The sequence below is a fragment of the Musca autumnalis genome, unplaced genomic scaffold (assembly GCF_047663935.1).
Source record: "Musca autumnalis isolate F117 unplaced genomic scaffold, ASM4766393v1 scaffold_3, whole genome shotgun sequence".
Taxonomy (NCBI): Eukaryota; Metazoa; Arthropoda; class Insecta; order Diptera; family Muscidae; genus Musca; species Musca autumnalis.
In genome coordinates this window covers 35,578,560-35,594,847 of record NW_027411866.1, presented here as the reverse complement: position 1 = coordinate 35,594,847, position 16,288 = coordinate 35,578,560, and the positions used below count along the sequence as shown (strand labels likewise).

At 41.0% G+C, this 16,288-nt stretch overlaps 1 protein-coding gene across 3 annotated transcripts in view; it reads left to right on the top strand.

The window, feature by feature from the left end:
* Positions 1 to 6,681: 6,681 nt before the first annotated feature.
* LOC141396904 (band 7 protein AGAP004871-like) overlaps positions 6,682 to 16,288 on the top strand; it is a 41,704-nt gene continuing 32,097 nt past the window's right edge. Inside the window, exons 1-6 of one of the 3 annotated variants that reach the window (XM_073972629.1) lie at positions 6,682 to 8,902; positions 8,976 to 9,123; positions 9,186 to 9,551; positions 15,035 to 15,200; positions 15,279 to 15,615; positions 15,675 to 15,795. In XM_073972629.1, the coding sequence (XP_073828730.1) occupies positions 8,854 to 8,902; positions 8,976 to 9,123; positions 9,186 to 9,551; positions 15,035 to 15,200; positions 15,279 to 15,422 (873 nt within the window). In that variant the 5' untranslated portion in view covers positions 6,682 to 8,853 and the 3' untranslated portion in view covers positions 15,423 to 15,615; positions 15,675 to 15,795. Of the gene's footprint in view, positions 8,903 to 8,975; positions 9,124 to 9,185; positions 9,552 to 15,034; positions 15,201 to 15,278; positions 15,616 to 15,674; positions 15,982 to 16,288 lie in introns of those variants that run through there. The other 2 variants (XM_073972631.1, XM_073972630.1) reach the window with 2 other exon arrangements.

The window sequence follows — 16,288 nt, the reverse complement described above, 5'->3', positions numbered from 1 at the left end:
CTCCGGCTCTGTGAAGGGAGGTCACTGGGACATACATCCCCAGAGCGGGGAGTCAAGTCACACACTTCCCAAAGACTATAGACCAATCAGCCTATCTTCCTTTCTATTGAAAACCTTAGAAAGATTGCTTGATCTAGGAATAAGGTCAAAGCTTGAAAACAGTGCTATAAGTCCTGCCCAACACGCCTACATCAAAGGCAGATCGGTGGAGACTGCACTAAATGAAGTCGTTGGTTTAATCGAGAGGAATGTGATGGGCTCAAATTATACGTAAGCAGCGTTTCTTGACATAGAAGGCGCCTTTAATAACGTCAAACTCGAATCCATCCACAATTCGCTCTTGAACTTAGGTGTTTCCACCACACTGATCAATTGGATCGATGGAATGCTTAGAGGCAGGATAATTAAATCAAATATCGGTGAGACCTCCATTCGGAAGTCTGTGATCAGGGGCACGCCACAAGGTGGCGTACTATCACCACTGCTGTGGCTCCTGGTGATTAACGAAATACTTAAGGAATTTGACCAACTACATATAAAAACAGTAGCTTATGTTGATGACGTGGTCATCATGATCACCGGGAAGTTCCCACAAACGCTATCGGAACTCATGCTAGGAACTCTAGTCAAATTATCAAGATGGGCACACAACAATGGACTTGGGGTGAACCCATCTAAGACAGAGCTGATTCTATTTACGAACAAGAGAAAAGTCAAACCATTCACCCTACCAACGCTGGATGGAATAGCCCTGAAGCTCTCTATAGAGGTCAAGTACCTCGGCATTATCCTGGACTATCAACTAACGTGGAAAAGGAATGTCGAAGAACGTGCCAAGAGAGGTCTTATAGCACTTTAATCATGCAAGAACTCTATTGGCAAGAGTTGGGGATTGAAACCACAGGTCATCCACTGGATTTTTACGACCATAGTTCGCCCTATTCTTACTTATGGTTCATTGGTATGGTAGAATGCATTGAGTTAGACATCCTTTCTCCACAAAATAAATACCGTTCATAGAACGGCATCTCTTTTAATTACCGGTGCCCTGAAAAGCACTCCACTGGCTGCCCTCAATGTACTGCTGTATCTTCATCCGTTGAATCTCGTGGTGCAAGAGTTGACAGCAAATAGTGATCTCCGACTCAAGGAGATAAATTCATGGCGCAACTCCGACTATGCTCACGGTGCTATTTTACGACAATCTACACTATCAACGGGATCAGAGTTAATCAGTGATTATATATCACCACAATTACACACTACGACTAAATTGAAGTTCGGATACCTGACTGAGAGGCCTGGACCCACAACTCCACTCCTCTACTCGGTATAGAGGTATATACAGATGGCTCCAAGATGTAAAGGGGAACAGGAGCGGGCGTCTACAGCGATACCCTCAACCTACGGCTCTTGTACAAGCTATATGAACATTGTAGTGTCTTCCAAGCCCAAATCTTTGCGGTCATGAAAGCAGCATAGGTGATAAGAAACACAGAAGGGGAGATAGCTGGATCGGTGACTATCTATGTGGATAGTCAAGCGGCCCTTAAATCACTTAGATCCCACTCAATCGAGAGAAATTAAAAAGCGGATGAAATGGCGCGTCGCGGTTCTGCGTCAACCGACATTGAAATCGATAACTCAATGAAGCCACCCTTGCGTCATTTCATGCGGCATTTAGAACAAGCATACCGGGACAAGGCTGATCAGATTTGGAGCAACGAACTTGACTGTAAGGTATCAAAGTCAATCTGGCCCAACCTCTCCAAGCGGAAAACTACATCTCTACTCTCCATGAAAAAATCCGACCTGAAATTTATGGTTGGAATAATCACGGGACACTGCAAAATAAGATCAATGAACTGCAAATGGAATAGAGATGACACTACGGACTACTAAAGATTATGCGAAGATGAAGAAGAAACAGAAACGATTGAGCACTTATTATGTCGTTGTCCAATGCTCATGACCAAGAGAGTTCGAACAATGGGTGAACACACAATATCATCACTGACAACGTTCTGCCAAGCCGAACCGACAACATTGCTTTTTCTCGCCAAGGGTCTGAAGTGGCTTCAACGTGAACGAAATACTGCACCTTAATATGGCAAACCAGTGTTCGAAAAGAAACAGTACACTAAAATAACGTACCGAACCAGGTACGGTATCACTAAAAAATATTTTAGTGTACCGTACCGGTACGCAACCACTAAAAAATATTTTAGCGTACCGTACCGGAGCACAACGAAAATCGTAGTGAACCGCAGTCGGTACACTAAAAAATCGTAGCGTACCGCAGTCGGTACACTAAAATATCGTAGTGTACCACTGGTCGGTTCACTAAAAAAATAACGTACCGGTAATGTACCACACATGTGTTTTTTTTTTTTAATTATGAGGAAATATGAATTGTTATATGCTTTCTTGGGAAAGAAGGCAAGTATAATAAATAAAATTCAATAAATAAATTAATTACATTTTAATCGTTTATAAATATTGAGAAAATTACTAGAAAATATAATGTTGTTTAAAAAAAATCGTGAATTATAAAATCATTTACATGAATGAGTAAAGAATAATTTTACTATTTTGATGTCATTAGCATTTTTTGGAAAAAGATTATTCAGAAAAAATTAATTTTTGCAATACAATCCACATTAATATTACCAGTACCAATAAAAAATACCCATCTATTTTGTTTGTAGCGAACAGTACTGTTCATCACTAAGGTTTTTTTCCAAGCTATGTTTATTTACACATTTAAAAGTATTTGTAGCCAAATTACAAATTTTAATATGATTTTTTCAATATGGAATGTATTTATCATAACACCAGTATGAGGTTACTAATTGACGTCATAAGGATGTTTAAAAATCCCCTCGTGCAAAATCATTATTATTGGCGGCACCAATAACAGAAAATCTATTCATAGCAAGGTAATGTGGACGATCAACGAGACTTTTGCCTGTTACTTTGTGGTACTACTGAAAAGGACGAAGCAGTAAAAATTCGTAGTTCGTATTGTTGGAACAATGAAAATAATATACATATCTGTAATATAACATACATGTGTTTTATGAATTATGAGAAAATGTCAAATTTTTAATGGTTTTTTGTTTTATTATGGAAGACTATATAAATTGACCCCATAATTGTGTTATATACATATGTATATCCAAAATATTTGTATGTCCCGGTCCACATTAGAGTGATTTCATTGAAAAATTGCATGAAATTATGCGTCTCTAGATCGACCTCCATGGTAGAGTAAAATCATAAAATTGCTGTAGTGGGGAATTCGATTTAAGAACACCTAATTTCATGAAATTTTTTAATGAAATTCACGCTAGTGTGGACCGGGACTATAAAGTAATAAGGAACGTGTTGGTGTCACATTGATGTTTTTGGGCCAAACGAACAGTGGAAAAAATACAGATATAGCGCTCCAAAACTGAAAAAAATCACATACGCCTATGTAAAAATTATTGGTGCAGTATTGATCTAAGGTGTCCACAGAATCTAACGACAGTTAAAATAATTTGTTTTACATCAGACAAAGCGGAATAACGTTTAATTTTTTGTTCAAAATTTATGGACTGGTTTTTATAATATATTTTAGTAGTAAATTTGCGATCGTCGTATGCAGTTTTCCTACAAAGTAATTTTAAAGCTTTTCGTGAAGACAGGTGAGTAAAAAATATTTTATATAATATGTTATTTATTGTAACTCGGATTTTACACATATGTAAATCACGTGACATCCGCTTTTCTTTCAAATTCTGTGCTTTGTTAAAGCTATTTAGTAGGTTCATTTTTTATTTTATTTTTAATACATATAGTTCTTACCGAATTTGTAAAGTTTTAGCTGCAACAAAATATTTTATAATTGTTTTTATTATTATTTTCTATCTAAAATTAGCGAAATTCGGGCGGTACCTTTCTATGAGGGCCATATCAAAACATGAACCTGTGCAGAAAATTCTCCGTCGGAATATTTTATACTCCCAACGTAGACTAATAGCCAAGTTTCAACTAATTCGGTTGGATAACGTGGCTACAACCTTCAAAATAATCAATATCGGCGGAACCGTTCTATGGGGGCTATATAAAAACGTGGACCTGTACCGAAAATTCTTATAGAATGCATGTATAACCCCAACGGACACTAGATACCAAATCTAAGCCATTTCGGTGGAATAATGTGGTAGAAATCTTTAAAATACCGAAAATCGGCAGGTACCGTTATATGGGTAAAAGTAGAAATTTACTAAATATATTAATAAATGAAGTACACTTGTCAATCTATAGCTGTTCTTATCTAAATTATGGACAAACGTAAATGTATTCTACCAGCAGAAAGTTTGAGTTTTTGAGGCATTATTCTCATATTCTTACCATGACAGAACTACCAGGTAGTGGTATCACACCAGCTGATCGAATATGAAAAGTAAAATCACTTTATAAAAAAATCATTTTTGTTGTAATTTCCCCAACAACATAAAGAAAGTTTTGCCATAACATATTCAAATTTTTACGATGCCGCTACCTGTGTAATTGTGGCATGATTCTTACCATTTTTTTGTTACCTATTACAAACGGATTTTATGTTTTATGCAATTTTATTTTAATTAATTCAAACATATCAACATTAAAACTTCAACAGAATAAACATATTAAAATTTTAAAATATATTAGCTGGAGACTCAATCTTTAGTGATCCGACTGTGGCTGTTTTGTTTGTTCATGTGGATTGGACAACAAACATAACCTTTCTATGAATTGACTTTTGCCGCAAAAAAAAAAAAAAAACAACCTTATGACACCAACATATTAACGTTATTCTTTTCCATTCATAGAAATGGTTTTATGATACATGCATTATCACCCCTTTTTACTTGTAAAAACTGTCTAATTATTTAACTAGGGAACAAATAATATTTAAAAAGCAGTGTTTTAATATGTACATTGACTACAAGGACCCTAATGAGCCCATAATAAAATTTTCTCAAAGCGAGTAAATAGAAATACTTACTTACTTACTTAGCTGGCCCATTACAGAACATTTGTTCTATAGGCCGAACTAAGAAGAGATCTCCATTCCTCTCTATTTGTTGCTTTGCACTCTGGAATACCGCGCCTTGTCATCTCATCATCCACTTGTTTGCGCCATCTATTCCTTGGCCTGCCAATTCTGCGTGCACCGCCATGTGGCATGTATTCATACGCCTTTTTAGCGGGTTCATCATCGCTCATTCTTATGATATGGCCTAGCCAACGCAATCGCTGCATCTCGATACGTTTAACAATATTGATGTCGTTGTATAGCAGATACAGCTCGTGGTTCATGCGACGTCGATATTCACCGTCAACGCAGATTGGTCCGTAGATCTTTCGAAGAATTTTTCTCTCAAACACACCAAGCACTGCCATGTCTGCTTGCGCAAGTACCCAGGCTTCGGAGCCATACATCAGCACGGGTAGTATCAGTGTTTTGTAGAGCGTTATTTTTGTTTGACGAGATGTGGCTTTGTTTTTAAACTGCTTACTTAATCCAAAGTAGCATCTGTTGGCCAATACAATTCTTCTTTTTATTTCAGAACTGATGTCGTTTGTTGTGTTTACGGAGGTGCCGAGGTAGACGAAGTCTTTTACTACCTCAATATTATAGGAACCAACTTCCACAGTCGATCCGAGCTCAATGGACGCCTTGCGCGTCGACACCATCAACTTGGTCTTCTCACCGTTTACCGCCAGACCCACCTTAGCAGATTCTCCTTCGACCTTTATAAAAGTATTAGTTACTTCTTTAACTAATCGGCCCATGATGTCTATATCATCAGCATAAGCAAGTAACATGTGACTATTGGTGTAGATTGTGCCACTTCTTTTGACGTTTGCCTCTCGTATAACCTTTTCTAGCAGGATGTTGAAGAGGTCACACGAAAGGCTGTCTCCTTGTCTGAAACCTCTTTTGGTACCAAACTCTTCGGAGAGGTTCTTTCCTATTTTAACTGAGGACCTCGTGTCAGTTAAAGTCATTTTACAAAGCCGGATGAGCTTTGCGGGAATACCAAATTCAGACATGGCTTGGAATACCTTTGAACGCAGCGGGCTGTCGAAGGCTGCTTTATAATAGACAAAAAGGTGGTAGGTGTCGATCTGCATCTCTTGGGTCTTCTCCAGGATTTGCCGCAGGGTAAATATCTGGTCAATGGTGGACTTGCCAGGTCTAAAGCCGCATTGGTATGGTCCAATTATCTCGTTGACCATAGGCTTTAGTCGTTCGCACAATATCCCTGACACGATCTTGTAGGCAATAGGGAGTAGACTTATGCCCCTATAGTTAGAGCATACAGTCTTATCTCCCTTCTTGTGGACGGGGCACAGGATACTCAGGTGCCAATCGTCGGGTACTCGTTCTTCCTGCCAGATGGTGCTAACTAGCTGATGAATACACCTTATCAGCGTGTCGCCTCCGGTTTTGAACAGCTCGGCTGGTAAGCCATCGGCCCCTGCTGCCTTATTATTCTTCAGCCGATTTATTGCTGTCTTTACCTCATCTTGGCTGGGCGGTATACATTCAATACAATCTTCTGGGATTAGGACTGTGGTATCTTCGTCGTCTTCGCTGCTATCGGATATCAACAGTTTTGAAAAATGTTCTTTCCATATCCTGAGTTCACTATCTGTATCAGTTACCAAATTACCTTGCTGGTCTCTACAGGAGGATGTGCCTGTACCAAAGCCATCAGTTTGATGCTAGACTCTTGGGTAGAATTTTCGGACTTCATTCTGGCTCCTGTACATCTCGATTTTTTCACACTCGCGCTTTTCCATCTCTCTATTTTTCCTGCGGAAAAGACGTTTCTTCTCTCTCCTTTTCTCCCTGTATCTCTCTCGTGCGCTACGCGTTGCTACGGATTGTAAAGTAGCCTTATATGCCGAATTTTTCTCTTCGGTAGCAGCACGACCATGGATTCATACCATGGATTCCTTGGTGGAGGTCTCTGGTATCCAAGTATGGATTTTGCGGCTGTTTGCATGGAGTGGGCAATGCTTTGCCATTGCGCTGATATGTTATCGGAATGAGGAGTGCTTTGATTAAGCAATTGGGCTAGGTGAGTGGAATATGCTGTGGCTATCTGTTGTGATTGCAGCTTACCGATGTCTTACTTTCGTGTTGTGTCTGTTCGTACTTTGTTTGCTACGTTTAAGCTGGTGCGTACCTTTGCTGCAACAAGGTAGTGGTCGGAATCAATGTTTGCGCCTCGGAACGATCGTACATCCAACACGCTCGATGAATCTCTTCCATCTATCACAACATGATCAATTTGGTTTCTTGTTTTCTGATCTGGAGACAGCCAGGTGCCCTTATGAATATCGAGATGATTAAATCTGGTACTGCTAACTACCATGTTTTTTGCAGCTGCAAAGTCTATCAGTCTCATACCATTGTCAGATGTTTCACTGTGGAGACTGAATTTCCCGACTGTTGGGCCAAAGATATTCTCCTTTCCAATTTTGGCATTAAAATCGCCTAGAATGATTTTAATGTCATGGGCAGGGCAACGGTCATATGTTTCTTCTAAGCGCTCGTAAAATATATCTTTGGTCTGTTCGTCCTTTTCTTCAGTGGGAGCATGAGCGCAAATTAAGCTGATGTTGAAGAATTTTGCTTTTATTCGAATTGCAGCAAGTCTTTCAGCTGGATACCAGATGTTTTAGTCTCCGACTAACTACGAATCCACAACCAAACTCATGCTTTACGTCATGGCAGCTATAATACAGTGCGTCACCGTTAGGTGTTGTTGTGACGCCTTTCCCAATCCATCGTATTTCCTGTATGGCAGTAATATCGGTCTTGTACTTTTCTAGTACGTCTGCCAATGCGAAGACTGCACCTTCTCTATAAAGAGTGCGAACATTCCAGGTGTAGATTCGCAGATCATGGTCCATAAAACGTTTGCGGGGTTCGTCAACTTTAGAGGGGTTTGTTTTTCTTTTCTTTCGTTTTTTCATAGTAGGCTGTTTTTTCTAGGGGATGGTTACTAACCCGACGCCCAAACCCAAGTTTTTAACGTTCTTATGGGTGAACGCGCGGCACATGTTAGCTCACTACCTTTAACGGGTGTTAAAGGCAGTTACCCAGGTGACACCACGGGGAGGTCAGTGTGCACTTGAGATGAAAGAGGGACCAAGAGGGACAGATGGCTCCAAGATGTAAAGGGGATCAGGAGCGCGTGTCTACAGCGATACCCTCAACCTACGGCACTTGTACAAGCTATATGAAAATTGTAGTGTCTTCCAAGCCGAAATCTTTGCGGTCATGAAAGCAGCAGAGTTGATAAGCAACACGTAAGGGGACATAGCTGGATCGGTGACTATCTATGTGGATAGCCAAGCGGCGCTTAAATCACTTAGATCCCATTCAATCGAGGGAAATGAAACATTGAAATCGATAATCGATTTGACTTGTCATCTTAAATATAAGCTTAAACAACAGCGAACAAAGATACAACGCTGATTCCAGATGACTTTTAGGGTCTCCAGCAAAATATTCATCACGCCATATCGCGCAAGTTCGACTCACGGCAAATCTGTCCTTCGGGGTTCTGTATATACTCACCAAGGGCTTTCATCTCCAATAGGAATTTTCCACCCCCCAGACTTTGAGCTTCATTTTGTTGCACAGTGTTATAGATAGGATGATATTTTACCGTCTGAACTTTAAAATACTTGTAAAATACAAAATGTTGCCCAACACTGTTTCGAATTGAAAATTAATAATTGAATTGAAATTAAATTTAAATTTTTAAAATTATAAGGTTTTAACATTTTTCGTTGCAAAAAATGAATCGTGAAATATTGCCGAATGTGCCAAAACCCCATATACGTTCAAGTAAGTTAAATGCCCATTGAAAGCAAATTCTTCAAGTTCATATTAATACTTAACCCCCTCCACCCCTTTACAGCCGATACCACACCGATTTGTTCGGAAAAGACAATTGTTTTTCTTTCCATCATTATACTCATCATAACCTTTCCCCTGTCCATATGGTTTTGCTTCGTAACTGTGGCACATTTTCAAAGAATTGTTATCTTTCGTTTGGGTCGATTAAGGTGTGACATATCCCCTAGATGCTCGTGCATAAATAACACCTTTTATTTATAAATCTTTCCAGAAAAGGTGGTGTTCGTGGCCCAGGTTTGGTCTTTCTCCTGCCCTGTGTCGATGAATACATTAAAGTTGACTTGCGTACCCAATCGTTTGATGTACCACCGCAAGAGGTTTTGACACGTGATTCCGTTACCATACAAGTAGATGCGGTGGTCTATTATAGTATACGCAATCCTTTGGATTCGGTTATACAAATCCGCAATGTCCATGAGTCGACAAAGTTATTGGCCCAAACTACACTCCGTAATGTTGTTGGAACTAAGAATTTAATGGAATTGTTAAGTGCCAAAGAATCAATGTCACGCACAATTGGTGTGATATTAGATGAAGCCACCGATCCATGGGGTGTTAAAGTGGAACGAGTGGAAATGTAAGTAATAATTTTCAATACCTATGCAGGTCAAAGTCTGAGGCTAAAAAGTCAATAAAGACTAGATATGGTGAAGATCTCCATTCATTGAATAATTTGAAGCGCGTCTAAATCCAGCTTGTTAGTCTCTTAATACCGATTCAACTAAGTTCAGTGTGATATTTATAATGATTTCAAATGTTTTATAAATGAGGTCGAGGAATATATTAATCGGATTTTGTATAATAATATTTTTTTCTTGTCCATGTTTTACATAGCTTCTCTTGTATCCACGCTTGTTAAAAGGAATATCTTTGCCCTTGCCATCGGAGATTTGTAGGTATTTTATATTCTCCTGGAGACTCGTATCCTTTGAGTTTAAGATTCACGGCTAGTGTTTCCTCAGCATCTGGTTATAGTGGAACTGAAAAATGCTTTCTGTCTATAGAACAGCTTTTGGAGAACTCTTCGTTTTATACCCTCCACCGAACTACCTGTTATTAGACGTTTGAGGTTCCCAGTAGTCACAAAATATTCCCACCAAAAATTTTCAACCTAGGTCCATGTTCTGGTATAGCCCATTTATAACGGTAAATCCCGATTTTAGGTTTTTCGAGAATTTCAGCCACCTTTTTTCGCCGAACTACCTATAATTAGACTTTTGAGGTTCCAGGTGATCACAAACCATCTGCAATAAAAATGTCAACCTAGGTCCATGTTTTGGTATATCCCCTATATAACGGTCCCTCCCGTTTTTGGGTAGTTACAGTTTTTGACCGAACTGCCTGCAATTTGACATTTAAGATTCCAATTGGTCTCAAACCATCCCCACTAAAAATTTTCTACCTAGGTCCGTGTTTTGGTATAGCCCCTATTTAACTGTACGTGCCGATGTTGGGTATTTAGAGGATTATAGCTACAGTTTTTGGCCGAACTACCTGTAATTTGACGTTTGAGGTTCCAGTGGTCCCAAAACATCTCCAACAAAAATTGTCAACTTAGGTCCATGTTTTGGTATAGCCCCCATATAACTGTACCTCCCGATTTTCGGTATTCTGAGGATTTAAACTACATTTTTGTTCCGAACTACCTGTAGTTTGACATTTGAGGTTCCAAGTGATCACAAAACATCTCCAACAAAAATTGTCAACATAGGTCTATGTTTTGGTATAGCCCCCATATAACTGTATCTCCCAATTTTCGGTATTTTAGCTACAGTTTTTGATCGAACTGCCTGTAATTTGACATTTGAGGTTCCAAGTGGTCACAAACAATCTCCAACAAAAATAGCCCACGGCAGCGGGTTCTTTCGTATCGGATTGACCCGGAACAACACAAAATCATCGTTCCGGCCAACGGCTGCCACCTCAGTGTACATATGTTTGTATTTTTTCGTTTTTCTGTGTTGGGAGCAGCCTATCCCGAAATGCCGGCTCCGAATTCTTTTGGTCCGTGCCGGGACGGAGGAAACCCCAGGACCAATATATCTGTGCTCAGTTTGTAACATCCGCATCTTCACCCACATCCAACCTTCGGTGAGATGCAATAGATGTCAGGAGTGGGTGCATCTGAGGGGTTGCTCTGGATTTGTCCACGTGAGGGACTACGACAGGGACTATGTTGCTTGTGTGAACACAGTCCCCAGTGAGTCGTCGCCGGATTACGAAACTCCCTCTTCGTCTGACTACGAAACTCCCCCGCAGTCCCTCGACAAAAACCGCACACTCAACCTTTAACACCAGCCGTTGTTGTCCCAATCCCAGAGAATGCTTCCTTTTTGCAATTTAATTGCAATGGACTCCGAGGTAAGATCGAGGATATAGTAGATTTCATGAGTGGAAAGAACATCAAGGTCGCGGTGGTGCAAGAAACCAAGTTGAACTACCAACACAGCTTAGAGCATTGTGATGGTTACAATGTGCTAAGGAAAGATCGCACCAGAAGTGGAGGTGGGGGATTAGCTTTCCTATTGCACCAGTCTGTCCAATACAGACCTATCTCGCTTGAGCCGGTCTCTAATGAACCGTACATGGAATGTATGGGGGTAGCAGTCAGGTGTGGAACTGCCGAGATAGAGTTGCTGAACGTATACATCCCGCTGAGAAATAGCTGTATCTCAGATTATAGGCCTGACATTAGCCCGCTCTTGGAAGGTCATAATCGTCTGGTCCTGGGAGACTTTAATGCGCATCATGAGATGTGGCATTCGGCCCTCGGAAACGACCAGAGAGGTACAGCGCTGGCTAAGCAGATTGATAGCACGGTCAATGAGGACGCCCCTACCAGAATTCGAAGAGAGTGTCCAAGTTCGCCAGACATCACCATCGTGTCACCTGGCCTGACAAATGACGTTACCTGGCAACCCGTCATTTCCCTTGGATCAGACCATCTCCCCATAATTGTCTCCATTAGCAGACCACCCGACTTCATCACCTCTGAACGCCGCACATTCGTCAATCATAAGAAAGCTGATTGGCCGAGTTTCAGAGAGTTCACCAGTCACGGCTTCAGAGAATTGCCCAATCCTTCTGATGTTCGGGTAGCGGATAGGGGACGTTCCGATACATCATCACTACTGCAGCCGCTCGCCATATCCCTGCTGGTCGAATACCCGAAGTAAGACCAAACTTTCCAGCAGAGGCGACGGGATTAGCAAATGATCGTGATGAGCTTCGTCGTGCCAACCCCAAGGACCCCAGACTCAAGAAGCTGACACTGGAAGTTAACAGGCTGGTCGGCGAGCATAAGCGGAGCAAGTAATTAAATCATCTGAATAGCTGCAACATTGGAGCCGGTATAGGTGAATTGTGGGCAACGGTTAAGTCACTCTCGAACAGTGGAAGAAAGGAAGATAGGACCTTAGTCATGTTTGGCGACGTTACGTTGACTGACCCGAAGAGGGGCGCAAGTAATTTAAATCGACACTTTGTCGAGCACCCCGAGGGTGACAAGGCGAAGAAAGAGTATTACGTCGCATCAGATCTCTTCCTGCCGAGGATGAACCAACACAATTTACAATGGATGATGTTGCAAATGCCATCAGAAAGGCAAAATCATCCAAAGCGTTGATCCCTGATGGAATCTCCATGGTAATGCTGAAGCAGCTGGATTAGCCGGGAGAGGAGTATCTCAGTAAGGTTCTCAACTTGTCGCTAGCCACCCTAGCGTTGTTTTGGAAAATGGGCAGGGTGATCTCACTACGGAAGCCAGGCAAGGATGCCAGCAAAAGTGAATCATACAGGCCGATTTCGCTTTTGTCGCCCGTAGCAAAGACACTTGAGGCCTTACTCCTCCCCATTATCAGAAATAGCTATCAAGGTGCCGATCATCAGCATGGATTCCGTAAGCAGCACGGCACGACAACAGCGCTGCAAGCTATTACCACATATATCTGTCAAGGACTCAACCAGTGCGATAGAACAGTGATGATGGCGCTTGACTTATCAAAAGCCTTTGATACCGTCAGGCACTCTACGCTGTTTGAGGACATTGAACAGACAACCCTCCGGCCAAGCTTGAAACGTTGGATAGTCAACTATATGTGTGGACGCCAGTCGTACGTGGAATTCAGGAATAAGAAATCCAAACCCCGTGAAACAGGGAGTCCCCCAATATATATATCCCCGGAACTGTTTAACCTCTACCTCTCCTGTATTCCATCCCCTTCAGACGGCATTGAGATCGTGACGTATGCGGATGATTGCACGATCCTGGCGTCGGGTATCTATCCTGATGACATCTGTGAGAGACTGAACAACTATTTAACCGATCTTACCACCTTTTTCCATTCGAGGAATATGCAGATTTCCGCCACAAAATCTACAGCCACTCTGTTCACCACATGGACAGCGCAGTTTGGACGTGAGTTGAATGTCGTGGTCGACAGTAGCAGAATTCCGTCCACAAACTGCCCTTAAATTGTAGGGGTCACATGCGACACTACATTCACGTCGTGCGCACACGCCACAGCTATCTGCGACAAGATGAAAAGTAGGAACAAGTTCCTCAAGTCCCTAGCCGGCAGAACTCTGGGTGCAGATAAAGAAACCTTGTTGGCCACGTATAATGCGATAGGTCGGTCTGTGGTAAGCTATGCGGCTCCAGTCTGGTCTCCGAGATTGTGTGATTCGAACTGGAAACAGACTCAAACTTGCCAGAATGCCGCCCTGAGAACAGCGACAGGGTGCCTCCTCAAATCTTCAGTGGACCATCTACATGAGGAGGCAAAGATTCTTCCAGTAAAACAACACAATGAGATGCTTTCGATGCAGTACCTGCTTGGATATTACCGTGTGAGCCATCCCAATCACCATCTTGTGGGTAGGCCCGACACATTCAGGCAGATCAGGAAGGATATCCATGCTTTAGAGGTCTAACGATACAGGAGAGAACCCCTACATCAACAAGCATATCAAGCAGCATTCACACGCCTTTTCAACTGCCCCGCCAAACCTACCCATCTAACTCCAGTGGACCTGTGGCTACATCCCATCGAAGCAGCCATATTTCTGGAACTGGAGATAGACCCAGAGCCAGATTGAACAGAGGAACGAACATACAAACATAATAAAAAACACTGTTACAACAACAACAACTAAAAATTTTTTACCTAGGTCCGTGTTTTGGTATAGCCCCTATATAACTGTACCTCCCGATTTTCGGTATTTCGGTTTCAGCTACATTTCTGGGCCGAACTACAATTTGACATTTAAGGTTCCCAGTGGTCACAAAATATCTCCATCAAAAATGATCCGCCTAGGTCCATGTTTTGCCAATTTTCGGTATTTTGGCGAGATTAGCTACAGGTTTTGACCGAACTACCTGTTATTTAACGTTTGAGGTTCCCAGCCGTCACAAAACATCTCCAGTAAAAATTATCAGGCTAGGTCCATGTTTTGGATAGGCCTCATATAACAGTACCTCCCGATTTTCAGTATTTTGAGGATTTCAGCTGCCTTTTTTGGTCGAACTACCTGTAATTTAGCATTTGAGATTCCTAGTGGTCAGAAAATAGCTCCAACAAAAATTTTCAGCCTAGGTCCATGTTTGGTATAGCCCCCCTTAAACGGCACCTTCCGATTTTCGGCATTTTGGTTATTTTAGCTACATTTTTGGTTCGAACTACCTGCAATCTAAAATGTAAGGTCCCCAGCTGTCACAAAAAATTGTGAACCTAGGTCCATGTTTTGGTATAGCCCCATATAACGGTACCTCCCTATTTTCTGTTTCAAGATTTTAGCTCCCTTTTTTGGTCGAACTACCTGTAATTGAAAGTTTTTTTTTGTGTGTATGAAAGCAATTTTTGAAAGGTCTTCCGTCTAAAGAAGACCTCTTGAAAAGACCTAAGACCATTTGAAAAGCTTCTCTGCCTGTAAAAAGCCTTTGGGCAGCTTTTATCTTCATTGAAGTCTTACTAAAAGGACTCATTTTTTTGCCATCTTTTAATGAAAGATTTTTTACAAAACTCCATGACCTCTGACGGGGTATTTCTTATAATTTTCCAGAAAAGATGTACGCCTTCCCATTGCCATGCAAAGGGCCATGGCTGCCGAGGCAGAGGCATTGCGTGAGGCAAAGGCAAAAATAGTGGCAGCTGAGGGAGAGTTAAGTGCTTCGAAGGCTTTGAAAGAGGCCTCAGATGTTATGTCCACCAATCCCATAACTTTGCAGGTATATTTTGAGATTTCATTAGCTAGGATGCTAAGATAGAATCTGATTAAGTTTTTCTCATTTCCTGTTACTTTTTAGCTGCGTTACCTACAAACCCTGTCCAATATATCCAGTGAACATAATTCGACCATTATCTTTCCATTTCCCATTGATTTGCTATCCTTATCGGGTCCTGCCATTAACAATTCTCCAGCAACACAATCACCAGCATCCAATTTGTAAAATTGCTTCCTATTTGTTCCGTTACAGTAAACAAGTCCATTTACCACGTCGCATGCAAAGAGCCATGGCCGCCGAACGTGAAGCAGAACGTGAAGCCCAGGGAAAAATTGTGGCAGCCAATGGTGAATTGGAGGCTTCAAGATCACTTAAAGAAGCTTCAGATGTTATGCGTGGAAATCCAATGGCTTTGCAGGTGGGTTGGTATTAACTTTAAATTGATCGGATTAATACGAATTTGTGGGTCCGTTACAGCTGCGTTATTTACAAACATTGAATAGCATATCCAATGAATACAATCACACGATTATTTTTCCATTTCCAACCGATGTAATGAGAAGGATGTTGGGCAAGTAGCGTGCAAGGACTCGTTATGGCATGTTACGCACTCAGGATCATGATTTCAACAGGGTAAAAAAAAATTGTACATACTTTTAGGCGAGTTTTAATTCATTTCCAAACATCCATGTTGGATAATGTGGCATGTTGAAATACTCAAGACCATGAATTCAATAGTGTATAAATAAATTTGTACATAAATAAATTTGTAATTTAAATAGAACACGGACCCACATAGGAAGAGACTGCAGGGCGGCACGGGTATAGTCATGAAGATTCAATTCAATTTCACCTCTATTTAATTAAAAATAGATCAATTACGAACCTTCCGGACAAATTAAATAACAATTAATTTTTATTAACGCACACTTTTCCTTTGATAATATTGAGCTTCTATGTAGGTAAATGAACTCCCATTCCTCTCCAGTGTATATTAAAAAAAAACCGAAATACATTTTGCGACTACAAAAAATGCTTTATTTCAGAAACATAAATTTTAATTCATTCCGATTAGTTGCAATGAACTGTTC